The sequence below is a fragment of the Botryllus schlosseri genome, chromosome 3, assembly GCF_051294905.1.
Source record: "Botryllus schlosseri isolate E-star chromosome 3, Bs_hap1, whole genome shotgun sequence".
Lineage (NCBI taxonomy): Eukaryota > Metazoa > Chordata > Ascidiacea > Stolidobranchia > Styelidae > Botryllus > Botryllus schlosseri.
Genome location: NC_137238.1, coordinates 24,569,399 through 24,585,732, shown reverse-complemented (window position 1 = coordinate 24,585,732; position 16,334 = coordinate 24,569,399). Strand labels below are relative to the sequence as shown.

Here is a 16,334-nt window from a genome sequence, read left to right as displayed (position 1 = left end):
TACCTTGGGCGAATTCAGATCGTCTTCTATTGGTGCCTGGGCTTGCGTGGTCGGCGTCATCATCACGAATCAAATCTCGTAAGTTTAACAGACGCGACAGCTTAGTTCCGAGATAATACTCGCCAGCGCTCAGCAGGAGAACACTAGTTCACATTCCAATTAGTAAAAAAACCTCCGCGAGAGATCGCATGTCCCTGCGCACTGTCGATTGTTGTAAATTTGACGAGTTATCAGTGAACTCGGCATAATCAATGTATTAACTATGATCCAACCATGAGCATTTGAGCCTTTGTCCTGAGCACATCAGTAGCCTAACCCTGAGTAGCCTCACTTGTCACGCGAGGCGAGTTCTCATCACGCAGGACACACGAGTGTTTTCTAGTTGTTCGGCAACTAATATTTTTTTGAAATTCGCAACTACAACTAGAACTAGAACTAATCAATTTTCAAAATCTGCAATTACAACTAGAACTAGAACTACGGAATTTTCAAAATCCGCAACTACAACTAGAACTAGAACTACGCAATTTTCAAAATCCGCAACTACAACTAGAACTGGAACTTCTCAAAAAACTGTTAGTTAGTTGACCGTCAACTAACTAAATGTTTAGTTTGTACAAGTCTGGATAGGGTAGTAGAATTACGGAAATAACCGGACCCTAAGATTCACATCACCACTTCTGTATGGCCGTTCCGACAGAGTATCCTGGTAGAATTGGTATGACCAGGTAGAGCAGAGGTCTCAAACACGAGGCCCGCGGGCCGCATGCGGCCCGCCAGAGCATGTTGTGCGGCCCGCGACGACATTTTATATTTTTATTAATTTGACAATATTTAGGTGTCACATATATCTTTTCAGGTTTTAAAGTGAAAATTCCCTCATAATTTGCCCCGAAAGCCTGAAACTATTTATTAAACTTCAATATCGAACGCTACCATGCAGTGGAAGCCACAGTTCAAATTCATGATGACAAAACCTGACCCTTAGACGATTCATGACTGAAATTTGTGAGTTGTAATTGGACGAATCCTCTCTTTGAATGTCTCAGACTTGGGCTATCTTGATGGCAAAAGGAAAATGACTCGAGTGGACTGAGAGTGACTCGGAATGCCGTGACTTCGGTAAAACCATGGATGCAACGAACTAATCGCGTATCAGGGGAATAGTAATAGATAAGAAGGTCGCAGCTTGGTATTTCGCTTACTAAGCAAGTAATTATGGTGACCATTGGCAATCTGTTAGTTAGGCCGCTTAGGCTACATTTGTGGTCGCTAAACCATGTTATTAAGGCCACTTAAAGGTACCGAGTACAATAGTGGTACGCTCCAACGATGTAACAACAATTGGACGTTCGGCGTTCCGACATTTCAATCACTAGGACACGTTCATTAATATAGTTATATTATATTTATGTTTTTTCTGCTCCTATATTTGAAGATATTTGGCCATGAGCTTAATAGTCTACTTATCAGACGTATACCCGAATCCTGGATTGAGAATACAATGCCCATCCTAAAAATGTTTTGATTTCAGATCAGTCCCAATCTGTTGAATTCAAAATATTCATAGTAGCTGCAAAATTATAACCCGATAGCTTTTATGATGGCCAGTGGCGGCTCGTCCTATAGGGCAACTGGGGCGTTGCCCCACCTAAAATTCTCTTCAATAACAATTCTTTACCATTTATAGACGCACACCAATCTATATATACCGAAACCACAGCGAAAATCGTATTCTTCTTGTCCTTTCGCTTGTAAATGCCCATATATAGCGAAGTCTCTACGAAAATCGAATTCTCTTCTGTGTTTTTGCTTTGCGAATGCCTAGCCGGGGCATGCCCCGGTAGCGCTCATAACAAGCTTTCACTGTCTATTCTCTCAAAGCCGCGCACAATAAAGAAACGGTAATTTACTCTCTCCTATTCATAAAATGACCGAGCAACCGGGGCAAATTAGCTCTGTGCCCTTAAGGTGTGATGTAACAATCGTATCTATAGCTGAACTCGGTTACCGTCATATGCGTTTAGTCGACCTTTGGTGGTATAGGTCGATTTTGATGGTGTTTCACACCATGAAAACTCTTGAAACTTGGTATGTCATGTCGTGATGGTGGTATTTAACACTGCCCCAAGTTTCAGGGTTTTTACTTAAAGTTTAGGGTAGTAATTCCGTTTCCGAAGTTGAGTGTGTGCTGATCCTTCATGTATCGCAAACAGATTTTACTCAAAAGCTGGTATTGGTATCCAATCCATTGATTTTGACGATGTTCAATACTGAGATCGGTTATGACATTTGGCACGGTAAGTCTTAACGTTAGTATCGAACGCTGTACCAAGTGTAAAGTTTGTCACTGAACTGTGTTAGTGGTAATTTCGTTTCCTAATTCGAGTGAGAGCTGACTCTCATTTATCGCTAACAGATTATACGCAAAGCCGGTATTGGTCTCTATTGATTTTAACGATGCTCCTTACCTAGATCCGTTATAAGCTGTTGAACAGTGTGTCTTGATTTTTATATCGAACGCTATGCCAAGTCTCAAGGTTGACACTCAATGATTAGGGCAGTAATTTCGTTATCAAGGTCGAGCATGGTAGAGATGCGCTCCGATCTGACACTTTAGCCTTCAACGCATTGCGGATATCACGCAAAAGCCGTTGTATCTGCGGTAACGTTAACTGAGATGATGATATCATTCTCAGATTCCATTCAAATATTTACTTTGATATTATATCCTCCAATGTCAATTTCACCGTGAAATTGTGGCCGTCAAGCCATTTGCTTACAACCCCCTCAAGCGCGATAGCTATTTAGTTTTCGATGGCGGCTAACAGCTGATCACTTGATCAGCCTATTCCTCAGTAAATTTTACGCAAAATTCGGTGTTGGTCTGTTCGCATTAATTTTGACAGTGCGCCATACCGAAAAGGGCCATGAGGACACTTCTCGATGATGTCATGTAACAGTGTACTAAGTTTAAGGCTTTCATCCACGTATTTATTCGGTAATATATATATTCCAAAGGCGATTTCGCAGCAGACCTATAGACAGTAATAAAGCCGTATGTGTCGTGTTACAGTCTCCAGTTTCAAGGCCAAAATCTTCTATGCTGTACCGAGACCGAATTTCCGAGGCTGCTGTTCTTAGTTCTTCAGAATGATGTTTTGGATTCAATATGACAGGCCCAATCTATGAGATAACAATTGCGTATCTGTCCGAACTCGTTGACCTTTCCAATTAGGCTTACGCTATCTCTCGAGTTATAGTCATTTCCATTTCTGCAGATAATTAGTCAGGCCTAGTGCGAACATGAACCGTGTTGAATCTTTTTTCCGTACGCCGTTTACGCAGTTCCCATACTTCAAGTCACAGCTCACCGGCGGACCTCTCGAGTCTCGTGGCACATACGTTAAAATCACTGTTGCCGGGAAATTCATGTTACCGTACCATCATTAAGTTACTTGTTTACGTTGGAAAACGCGATTGTGACGTCATCTTGATAAAAAGTCGCTTGCAGCCCTTGCCCCACCACCCGATATTGTCACGGGCCGCCACTGATGATGGCATCATACATTTGTCCGACCATATGAGTCTATATCTTATGAATATTATATATCAAGTACAACAACAATTGTATTCTAATAGTTATAAATGCGATGATTCTTTTCGTGCCAGGTCTAAATTGATACGAGAGAGAATCACTATAGAAATTAAACATGGAACGGCAACGACCGATTTTGCAGCTTCGTTCCGCTTCGCTGAGGCTGGAGTAGAGAATTGTTTTGCGGAAGCGACTGTATGAATTCTGGCAATCCAAAAGCTATCTTCCCGAGCGCTGAAATTACTGAATCTGGTCTTGATCGAAAGCTACTGTTGCACCGATTCCGGAAATATAAATTAAAAGATTGGTCAGGCACTGATCCACCTAGAATCTGTCCTCCAAGACTGAAATATCGGCATTGTTGAGAACAATCGGGTAACCGCAACACAATGGCTATAACAATGACCCGTTGCGACTCTCCGATTGTTTGAACAATGCCAATATTTCAGACTTGGAGGACGGATTCTAGGTGGATCAGTGCCTGATCATTATTTTAATTTATATTTTCGGAATCGGTGCAACAGTAGCTTTCGATCAAGACCAGATTCAATAATTTCTGTGCTCGGGAAGATAGCTTTTGGATTGCCAGAAATCTACAGTCCCTTACGCAAAACAATTCATCACTCCAGCCTCGGCGAAGCGGAACGAAGCTGCAAAATCGGTCGTTGCCGTTCCATGTTTAATTTCTATAGAATCACATTTTGACGATGTGTGTTTACCGTCAGTCTGCTTAATCGGCTCACTTTCATATGCACAATTTATTCCCGCCAATTAAGGCCATAGAATACCCTATAAATGCTGCGGCCCGCGGCGTCGTCAAAACTGGAAAACTTGCCCGCGAGCACAATTGAGTTTGAGACCTCTGAGGTAGAGTCTGTTCTGGTATTTAACTTCTGGCTGTTGCAAGATTCATCTGCAGTAGATAAATGGTTATACTAACGTATGAACACATATATTCAGCATTAAAAATATATTGTAACGGGGCAAAAGTAACAGAGAGTTATAATTGCCCCTGACACGTTCGACCATGATTAATGTCTCAGGATGAGGCCTTCTCGGCGACGCGAGTCATAGTTTCGCCGTCATCACGGTAAACTATGGTAACATTGTTCCTGCTACATATATTGCATTGTAACCACTTGAGGTTTTATTCTTCAGAACAAATTATTCCAGATCATAAAATATTTACTCAAGGGTCCAAAATTTAGTTTTTTTGAAATTATTCCGGGGTTTCTCGTCGTAGCTCAACGTAACTTCAGGTATATTGGAAGACATAACTCCCGCATGTGCACTTAAAATATGAAGGCGATTTCTTCATCCTACCAGCGGTGAGGTAGATTGTTACATTTGCCCCGTGTTACATTTGTCCCCGCTCTCCCCTATATATGTGATTCTGAGAAAATTCCAAAGTGAACCAATTGAAAGAAGGTTCTCACGGTATAGGCAAATGAGTGGGGGGATGTTTCTGGTTGGTTTGACAGAAGTTACCCATTCTGAAAAGATGATACTTCTCCGTTCCATCCTAAGAAATGTCATTAATTACTGGGAGCATGATATTGGTGTTTCGAGTTCAACGCATTTTGATCATTTCAAACAAGCCATTGAAGGTGCACGGCGACTGAAATTACCGGGTCAGTACTATCTCCTGACAGGAGGTGTCGTATGTTGTTGCAGGATACATTGGTAAGAAGGTACTCGCAAAATTGGCTTGTGAAATATATTCTGAGATGAGTTTGATTGCGCAAGTTCACGTTATTTCGATTTATTCGATCGTGGAGGACTGCTTGCTCCCTCATAACCACTCGCTAAGTTTGTTGCATCCGGTTTTTCAATCCTAAATGGTCCTGATAAAATCATTTGCTCTCATCCTCGGGTTGCAGTGATGGAAGCTGACGAATATGTTTTGAATCGTTTTGGGGGAAGGGGCTTGCACTTTGCATGTTGTGATAATCGAGATCGAGCTTTCAAATTAGCGAGCAAAATTATGGTGAACATATATGACATTACAATAACAAACAGAAACTGGTAAATGCTTCTTTAAGAAAAGATGCTGTGAAGGACTTGCGAGATAAGGCCGTGAATATGGTAGGCGCCCATTGGAGTTTATTTCTGTACATGATATCCGTGAAAGTCTATAGCTATGACAAATCTGATACCCTTAAATATAGTAGGCCTACTGTTGTTCTATTTTGATTTAAAAGAGCACTGGCGTAGACCGCAAGTGTTGTACGCGTACAGGTTATTATACAACAACATGTTAGTGTTGTCTGGATAGTGAGATTATAAACAGTGACTCCCATATCAGCGAACCTGAAAAGTGGGATATTCTGACTTATGAGTGCCTGATATGCGAGCCATATAAAGCAAGACATTCAAAATAGCGACTGGTCAAATATTATATAATAGGGCATTGCATTGTAGCATGTCGTATGTTCTTGATCTGAACATTGTCAATATCTTTCTGCTGATTCACACACATTTAAAACGACCTGCAATTGGTAATATTCTCGTTCGACTGAACTTCTTACACTTCCCGATAGTTCATCGATTAAACGTAGCTACAATTGATTGTTCAAATTTCAGTAACCGCAACGCTGAATTCGTCTTATTTAGATAATGACTCAATCAACGACGTAAGGACAGATTTCACCAACCTACATACTTCGATAAAAGATCGTAAGTTATTTTGTAATTTGTGACTTTTTTGCTTGGTTTGTGAAGGTATTACTACTGCAGCAAATTGATGCAATTATTTACTTCATGATATCTCTTCATAGAATAAACGCATGAGCTAATAAAGAAAAAATACATCTTTCGAGGCGGAAACGTGTATATATGTATATTTCAGAAGGATTACGGTACCAATATGGGTTCTTTGGATGTGAAAATGTTAAGCAGAAATTATGATACTCATTTATTGTTACCGTCAATAGACTATAACATGAACCTGCAATTCAAAATTATAATAGTGCAACATTTAATATTTTTCAATGAAAGTCGCAATATATACATCGTGGCGTCTACATGGTGGATTTAATATGTGTAATAGATCAGCAGATAAATCATTTTTTGAAATATCATGTACAATTTCTGCTTACTTTCATACGATATGAAGTAGTTCATGAGTTCCCAGACAGGAGCTTATATGCATAAAGGTATCGGCGCTCGCATCTAGAGCCCGACGGGTTATTATCAGAAGCGGTCAGTAACGAAGTACTTTTACTTTTTGGAAGTGCTCAAGTAGATTTCCCCTACTTTTGGTACTTACTCAAGTAGATCTGATTTTCTCTACTTCTACTTCGAAATATTTTATACACCACTAACTTACTTTTCTCTATTTTCAGTTTGTCAAGTAGAAGTAGTTTGATCTCCCAATACGAAAGATAACCTGCGGAACTTCGGGGCTGTTTTCGCAGAGTACCAACATTTAATATTCATAAAAGTCAAGCAAAGCCCAGAAATTTTGTTGTGCTTCGCGCACAGTAGTTATGGAGTGACAAATATGTTTTCACGAAAGTATCAGTAAATATAATTTAGATACCGGATTGCTTTTTTCCGCTCACACCGCATTGTCGCCGATATCAAATATTTCATCACAGTAACGGGCTCACCATAACGTTTGAAAGTGTCGTTTCGCAATTTAAAAATTACCTCTCATATCGTAATCTAGCAGGCAATGACGTGTCCTGCTAATCTGGAAAGTCTGGCTTTTTCGAACGTTTCACCTGTTTCAGCAGATCACATTTGAAGATTTATGGACAAAAGACATGAAACAAATTTTCGCTTTTTAGAAGTGGTATTTTATTTCACTTTCCGCTCCAAGTATCATACATTGAGTTCTAATTTCTTTCAGTTCTTTTGTCTGCAGAACATACATGTTGTGTTGAAGCATAAAAGCAAGTGCATTATTGCCTCTATTTCCCGAAAATAAGCATACACTAAATTTCAATTTTAGGATCCACAATATTTTTTTATTAACGTATAATAATCGCGCAAAGTATTGAAATCGTATCCGAGTCAACTGCCCGTACTGCTCTTCGCCTAAACTTGAGACCTTATGTTAAACAAAGGGTTAGTATCTTATTTTCATATCAATACTATAATTGGCATCCCGTGGTGTGGACAAATGGTTATTCCGTCGCAAATTGAATTGTATTTTTAGTTAATGAAAGCTGTGCAAAGAACATCAAAGATCTGCAAAGATATCGTAAGTATAAGACAATACCCCACTAAAAGTATTCTGTCATGAATCGAAAAAGTACCAGCTAACGTCAACTTGTATTTATATTGCAATTTCATCCCTAAAATCACAGGCGGTAAAATATATATATTGAAATACCGCTGCGTAATTGTGATCATCCATACGAAGATCACGTAATCTTGCACAAACACGTGTAGATTTGAACAAACCACTGGAATAAAACCCAACTAGAACATTCCAAGTGACATTGGTGTAAGTCAGGGGCGGGCAACTTCTCCAGTCGGCGGGTCGGACATGGGAAAATTAAGTACTTGGCGGGCTGGATTGCTGAATCGATAGATTGTTTGCCCATCTATTTATTCAATTATACAAGGAATAAATCGTATTTAAAGAATGCATTTCAACGACAGTAATTTCATGTCGAAGCGATTTCTCGACGATAATGACGATTACAATGTGGTATTGAGAACCGCATTGTCATACAGCAGTAGTTTTTAAAGTTTTTAAACACGTCCCCTTTTTGATGGCGAAAAATTCCGCCCCCCTCCCTTCCTTATCATGATATCACAAAATATTAAAGAGATAAATCAGAATGCTAGCCATCCCAACGGATAGTTTGATGGCATTGAAGGTTATGGCTGTTGATGAGAGAGTTCTCAAATATGAAATTCGTACAATAAACAGGAAGTAAATCGCGCCGAGCGCGAAAAATTTTCAGTTAACTGTGACTTCGCGCCACCTTCAGATACTTTCCCGCCACCCAGCTTGAAAACCGCTGTCATACATGCACCGCCATGTCTGCTTCTCTCTGATCAATCAACACAAGGTGCAATCCTAAATTATGATTTTAGGACGTTCGATAAGTCCGGTACCCCAAATTTTGTCGCTGGCGAGATAGCGCAGTTGTATAATCCACAGCTACAAAACCAATGTGTTGTGGGTTCGAGTCCGACTCAAGAATTCCTATCTAAGTGTTGGAGCTTTATCTAGGCTCCTCCTCGCCATCTCATCGGCATAATTATTAAGCTGTATCTCACAAAAGCCTGGACGTGTGCCGTGCTACCAGAAGTTGGCGGTTACGGAATGAAAAACAAGAAATATCGGCCAGGTGTAAATGGCCATTGTGGACGACTAACATCATGATTACCACAGACAAGATAACGGATGAGTACATAGTTAATGCTGACAATGCAAGTCTTTTCGCTTCGACGAACTTACCCGTAAGCTCCACTCTCGCACGCTGCGCAGTGCGCACACCAGGATATAATAACACACAGTCACTAAAATATGACGTAGTAAACAAGTAGTGGGGAATCTCGGCAGACTGATGGGCCGTGGGCCGCATTATCATGTAAGACTGGAATCTGCCCACGGGCTGGACAAAATGCCGTCGCGGGCCAGATCCGGCCCGCGGGCCGTATGTTGCCCGCCCCTGGTGTAAGTAATAAATGGAAGGGGTTTCGACCCCCTGAATCAATCCGCACGCTACTGCACCCTTAGTAGTGATGATTCTAAGCTATCACGGACTGTGAGAGTGTGAGAACATCACACAACCGGTATCGCGATTTACGGCAAACGAAACCAGAAAAACCTCATTTCGAGAACTCTAAATTATTTTTCATGCGCAACTAGTGCTAGCACTATAACTCCTCACTTTTCGAAACCTGAAACTAGTTCTAGAATTAGTAATGGGCTACTCAAAAACAGGGGTTGGTTAAACCGTGACAACCAGCCAGCTAGATTGGCAGATTTTGCAAGTCTGGACACTTGCTTAACTCATAACACCATTTATAACAAATATATTTTGACGATGAAGTGCCGCTCTAGTCACGCCTGATGAACAGAGTTTGTCTAGACCAGTGATAATCAAGCATGCCCGTATGACTTGGCTTGACACGAGTCATTTCGCAAAAATGACTTGCCTTGACTCGACCCTGCAGAAAGGCGGATTGACTCGTGACTCGTGACTCGTGACTTTCCGGCTCAGCTCCCGAAATAGCCGCCGGGGCGTTTCTTCACTGCTGATTTACTGTATCTCAGTTATGTAACCGAAATTCTCAAAAAAGAGGACAAAATCTCAAAAAATAGGACATTTGGGCGTCCTCCGTGGACGCTTTCAAAAAAGTAAAAAAAGAGGACAAATCCTAGGTAATGTGGCCATTCTAGGTGGTGTCCCTTCTCGGTAATGGCTTTCTCGGTACTGGTTTTATCGGTATTGATCGGACACCGGATGGCGGGCCACATTATTAACTAAGGCGGGAAACTGTCCGCGGGCCGGACAAAATCCCCTCTCGGGCCGCGGGCCGTATGTTTCCCGGCCCTGGTATACAACGAATACACACTATGTAAAATATATACAACAGTTTAACAATGTCTCATGTAACATGAAAATCATCATTTTCAACAGGTGATACAGCGCCTTTTTGGGCGTGTACTAATTCAACTCTTTGTTTGACTCGATTCAGAGCAAATGGGGACTCAATCTGTATTTCCAACAGTGCGATGTTAAAGCAATGCAATGAATATGAATCATGCCGACTACTAAAAAAAATCAATTTGACCTGGCTGGTAACTTGACTCGTGACTTAACTTGATTTGTCTCGAGTCACCTTTGAAAATTGATTGACTTGACGATAGTCAAAGTGTGCAACGAGTCGAGATGACTTGTGACTAGTATAGGTAGTGACTGGATCCCAACACTGATACTTTTAACGTGGCGAGATAGCGCAGTGGTATAATGCGCGGCTGCAACACGAATGGGTGGGGGTTCTTGTCCGACCGAGGTCGACTTCCGAATTCCGATACCGAAGTGTTGGAGGTTTACCTAGGCTTCTCCTCGCCACCTCATCCACGTCAGCGGTGTCTTACAAAAAGCCTGAAGGTGGGCCTTGCTATAAGTCGGCAGTTACGGAAAAATAAGAATGATATCGGCCTGGTGTAAAATGACCTTAGCAGTCGACAAATATCATGAATACCGCAAAACAAAAATACTGATACTTTTACGACACAATTCTTACGACGGTTGCAATCGCTTCTTCTCCACAAACTGATATTGTTGGGGTGGAAGTGAATCGCATGACGTATAAGGTATTTCTCTCGATGAATACGTATATCACATAAAAACTAATCACATAAACGATTTGTGAAAACTGGGTGATTAGTTGAATGCATATACAGAAGTGCTTACAGTCTGAAATTACTTCGCCTACCATAGATTAATGATAAATACAAATCAGTGTCCGATAATACCGTATCGCAGTATAGCAAGGTGGTTTCCAGCCAGATGTCCACAAATCCCTTCGGGGGGTCGGCGAAATCTCCAATTTCTAAGGTGATTTTACCATGACAATCATAACGTGAAGTCGTGCCACGATTTTGCCCATTTATTTTGTTGCTAGCGCAATGGCTTGTCCTCAAAGACCGTGCGTTTGAATCGTTTTTACTTCCATGCATCACTGAGATTCGAAACGGAGCTATCATAAGTCCGATGACATTGAGATTTTAAATTAGCAATTCCTGCAAGTTTATTACATTTTGTGCTGTATTTTGAAAGTACAATTTACGCAGGTATTAGGAAGATTGGTCCAGGGCCTACGATAACTTACGGCCTTATGGCGCATTTCACTTGCAATATCGGGGATGCCGACGTTCGCAAAACAGACATCGGCGATTGTTTTCGATTTCTACCAGAAGACCCCCACTTTGAAGCCATAATACTCATTACTCGGCACCGTTGTGCATCTGTGATTGCGCCATTTAGTATAGCAGACGGCTTACATGTTGAGGCAAAGATTTCGAGCTAGTCGCTGCGTTTGAAATATTATAGATCAGTGGTTCTCAACCTTTTACACCTCGCGGACCGGTAAAATTTCAAAAAATGTCTGGCGGACCGGTGGACTTTCAAAAATTAATATGAACCCAAAATGTAAAGGATGCAACCGTTCTTTGCAATTATATGGTGCTAGAGAGTGACATTTAGAGGATTTTGATCGTAATTAATTATCTTCATGGTGGTATCCATGTGATTTTATGGTAGTGAGTCTGCTGAGTCGAGGCAAAATTGCCTTGTCCATATAAACGTGCTACCGCCGAGAGTCGTTTACTGCAGGGGTCACCAACGCGATACCCGCGAGGACTAGATGAGTAGCCCTCGAGCCTGTTCTAAAAATAGAACGAATGGCAGCATTTACCAATATTCGTCAGATTATTACCAGTGAGCTTTTCAATATATAGATTGATTGGTTTATCTATTCGTGTTCGAATCACATTAACATGTAACTTACAAATGACAATACATATATATATAAACACTTCAAATGATGATATCAAATATCCTCAATTACAATTAGTAATTACCAACATGTAATAGAATCACAAGATATCGAAGCCGTAGGATACAACGCACTGACTATACATGCAACATGACGGAATGCCATCCATGGCACGGTCTTCGTGAAATGGAGGGGGGTCCGTTATGGTAGCTCGACGTCGAGAACAATGCCACAGCAGTATGCAACATTACTATACGGTAGCTGTGTAGCAGACAGCCGTGAAGTACTAGCAGATTTTTAATATCTGTATGTCCATTACGCATTGCATCTTTTGACAGAGCTTGTTTCTTATACTCTCATCGCAGTTTAGTACCATTTTTCTAACTTTCTGTAATCGTTGCAGCAGTCCGGTAAAATGAAATCTGTCATGTCCGCATGCTCAACAGTTGGATATCGAAATTGTAACACTGCAAAGTGACCTGCAGTCCTGCACCTCAATGCCCGCCAGGCTGCAGTAAACATTTGATGCCTTGTTGACACGGCAACGTACATTGGTGTATGCGCACTGCGCGCCATCTATGAAGGTTGCAAGCGTGTTTGGTGTAACTTATCGTTGTGATTCAACCTTTTCGAACGTAAACTTCATCAAAAACTAACACAGAGTACGCCTCACTAATGCCCATCTGGAACACTCACTCAGACTTGCAGTGTCAAGTGACATACCAGAGTACAGCGCACCAGTTGATAGCATGTAATGCCACTCTTCCCACTGACTGGTATAAAAACAGATAATATGATGTCCAGTCTACAGTGTGGCATGATATATTTTAAAATTTGAGTTGGCTGTTGTTGTATAATTTATACAAACATGGTGCGAAGTAATTTATGATTTCTTAAAAAATCTTAGTGGCTAGCTAGTTGAAATGCGATGTTTCGATTTGAAAGACTTTCTTAGAAGTCTTACCGCAATGTGATACCTGCCCAGTGATATGAATATCAAAGCGGGAATTACGTGTGGTACGGGTAAACGGTGGAAGTAAATGGTAGCGCGTCGCTTCAGTCAGTACACAAGAAGTAGCTCTTGGTTGCAAAAAGGTTGGTGACTCCTGGTTTACAGTCTTTCGCGCCGAAGGCCGTGGGTTTAACCGGCAACGCCAACTCGAATAATATCCTTCTCTTTGACAATACCGAGAGACGAAGCGTTTCGGAGTCGAACAAAGCACCTTGTCGTGCTACCTTGCTCATTTCCCACTACCACCAGAATCAGGTTACTATGCGCCGCACGAAAACACCGTACAGCAACTATACCGGCCATCCGCAAATCCGGGTCGAAAAAGCACACCGTCAGCCCACCAAAAACGTTGGTCTTAGGCCCCCACAGTGCGATAAGCGAAAATTTTCGATTTTTTTTCGCACCTTTCTGAGTCTCATATAAGTCTAAATTCATTATGTGGTGGTACTTCAGGGCGCGGTAATGGCCGACGTCGAAATGCCTATTTCTATAACTCAAGCGTATTTCTCGGAGAAGGGCACCTACTAAGCAAAACATTTAGTGACAATAACTCGCGCAAAGCGCGAAAAGAAATAAAAAATACGCCATGTTTTATGTTCATTTGCAAAATAACTTTGGGCCCCTTGCAAGCTCGGCCCCTCTCCAATTGGGCGGTTTGGGGGCCCCATTTACGGTCCTGCACAAACGAATGAATCGAAAACGAATGATCGCGCAAACTGCGCTGTTCCGCGATGAGTCAGCTCGTATCTGTTCTGTACTTGTCACTTGAACTTCAAGTCAAGTCGAACATGTTTCCAGCCCCATTGTTACCTCATGAAGTTCTGAATCAGTTTAAAATTTGATGTTTTATTTATTTTATCAATGGACATCTGGACAAGCCTTCAACATTGCATCTTGAAATTGAGGTATAAAATTATAATTTATCTGGCGGACCGGCGAGAATGTCGTCGCGGACCGGCACCGGTCCGCGGACCGGCGGTTGAGAACCACTGGTTTACACGATATCCTAGACAACTTTTCCATATTGATCTTTGACTAAGCCGTATAAAATGGGATACCATGTACCATACCATGATATTTTCTAAAACTTGCTGTTCGAGTAACTGGAAGATTAGTATCCAATTTCCATATCATTACAATCATTGTCATCTCATGATGCAGATGAATGCTTAATTGCTTATGCTGCCGAAAATTGGATACCTCCTGGTATGCATCAATATGAATCAAGCTCGGCACGTTTCGCATAGCTCAATTTGCAGCTTTTGACAATCCATGCGAACGAATTAAGATCGTTTTCACAACTACTTACTTACTTGAGTAGATTAAAAGTCAGTAAATTCTACTTCTATTTCAAGTAGTCTTGGTTTGCTTATGGATGAAATACTTCTAATCGTACTTGAGTAGATTTTTTTGTCGTTACTTCTACTTCTACTTGAGTAGCCGTCTTGATTACTTGGATCACCTTTGAGGATATGACTAGTGGCCACATTATTCGTATGGCGCTGTTGTTGCATATAATACTGAAGCATACGCGTTTTATCGACACCATGAAACAAGTTTTAGGTATACTTATGCCACGATGAGGTGATGCTCTATGATCTCGTACTATGATTGCATGGACATTCACTCAGCCAAATTACTGATCGTGAGTAGAGTGTCTCAATGCTTTTGTATTTTTTGCAGTGCCTTCATCGCAAAATGCAACTTATTCACCGGAGCTCTCGAACGACTGAAAATGAAGTTGTATCCTGAATATATACGTGACTCGAAACTTGTCAACCAATATTTCATTGGATGCATATTCCAACGGTGTATTATTAATTGTGAATAATATTTACTTAAACTAAGTAACTGATGTGTAGGGTTTCAGAAATATTGTTGTCCCTTTTGTGGCCCCAGGGCATCTGAGTGCAGGTGGTGACTCTTGTTTGGTATTTTTATAACTCACTTAAAACAGACCCAAAACACTTTTTCATGATTTCTTTCCGCGGCCACACCTCGTTCTAGTTCAGTGCTTTTTAGAGCGATAATATTCGTTATCTACTCACCGTTGGAGAATATTCCGTGGCCCATCCTGTAAAATTTCAGATCAAACATCAAAAGGAATCCTGTCTTCGTGATGTAGTTATAAAGATACCGTATAGCATTTAACCCCGTCGACATTCCATATCTTTTGTGCTGTTTTACAGTTATTTAATTATCTAATTGCTTTCCGTTACTAATGACCGTGTATTTTGATATGTCCTTCTGCGACCATTGACTTGACATCATTTCGTGATATCGAGATTTTTCTTGTTATGTTATTAATTCAGCTTGCCGCCTAGTAATATTATTAATATAAGAGTAATAAAAATCGAACTTCTCATCTAAAATCCATCGTTTTCGATCCAACGTTGCTGCCAACCTCGACAGAAAGACATTTCCTGTATAAGATATTGAAAACGTTGCGTTTGGATACAGGAGTTTAGTTATAAACACATAGAAAGAATGTGAATTTGACTTTATAGAATTTATTATAAACATGTAGCCCAATCTCGTAATTAGCCATATACTGTTTTTGCTAGACATATTTCTACAAGTAAGAGACGCTTTGTGTGGATAAATTAAATTAGACAATTTCTCTTCACTATAATATCACTCACTTCAGTTAGCTTATATGTGGTGTTGATATTGCAATATAACAAATAATGTTCTACCACATGTTTCGAACAGACGTTTATTTATATCCTAACTGTTACATATATCTGTGATAATATTGATGTCTGCACCGTTACTACATGGCTCTTCATTATTCAGTTATATCATTAATGGCGATGTATGTCGCAGTATTGAAATACAAATTTCGAAACAACGATATTTGGTGGGAGATAACAGACTGCACAATACGGCAATCAGGTCGACTAGATGGCGTATCATTCATGTTCTATACAGCGTTGTCGCTTGATTTCACGATTATGTAGGCCGGGGCTGTCAAAAGTCCATTTCGATTGCTATATTTTCAAGTCTATACATATACGCTGGCTAATGGATGATTACCATACGTCCTCCTTTTGGAGGAATTCTCCCCCTTTATCAAGGAATCGAAAATGGCCTCCGATGACCCCAAAATGTTATCTTTTTTGGAAATTTTTTCTTACCTAGCCGACACTTGGAAAATGCCATAAATGACGCAAGTCTGGATTTCGATGACAGTGACGGCAAGGATAAGTAAATATATACAAAGAATAACATGATGTAACTGTAAGCGCAGAT

General features: G+C 40.7%; 1 protein-coding gene across 30 annotated transcripts in view; it reads left to right on the top strand.

The window, feature by feature from the left end:
- Nucleotides 1-16,064, top strand: part of LOC145436170 (uncharacterized) — a 126,975-nt gene extending 110,911 nt beyond the window's left edge. For 7 of the 30 annotated variants that reach the window (XM_080313492.1, XM_080313496.1, XM_080313490.1 and 4 more), the window contains 3 exons: nt 6,212-6,274; nt 7,761-7,805; nt 14,766-15,885. In XM_080313492.1, the coding sequence (XP_080169618.1) occupies nt 6,212-6,274; nt 7,761-7,805; nt 14,766-14,815 (158 nt within the window). In that variant the 3' untranslated portion in view covers nt 14,816-15,885. Of the gene's footprint in view, nt 1-6,211; nt 6,275-7,760; nt 7,806-14,765 lie in introns of all 30 variants that reach the window. The other 23 variants (XM_080313487.1, XM_080313485.1, XM_080313486.1 and 20 more) reach the window with 12 other exon arrangements.
- Nucleotides 16,065-16,334: the final 270 nt, after the last annotated feature.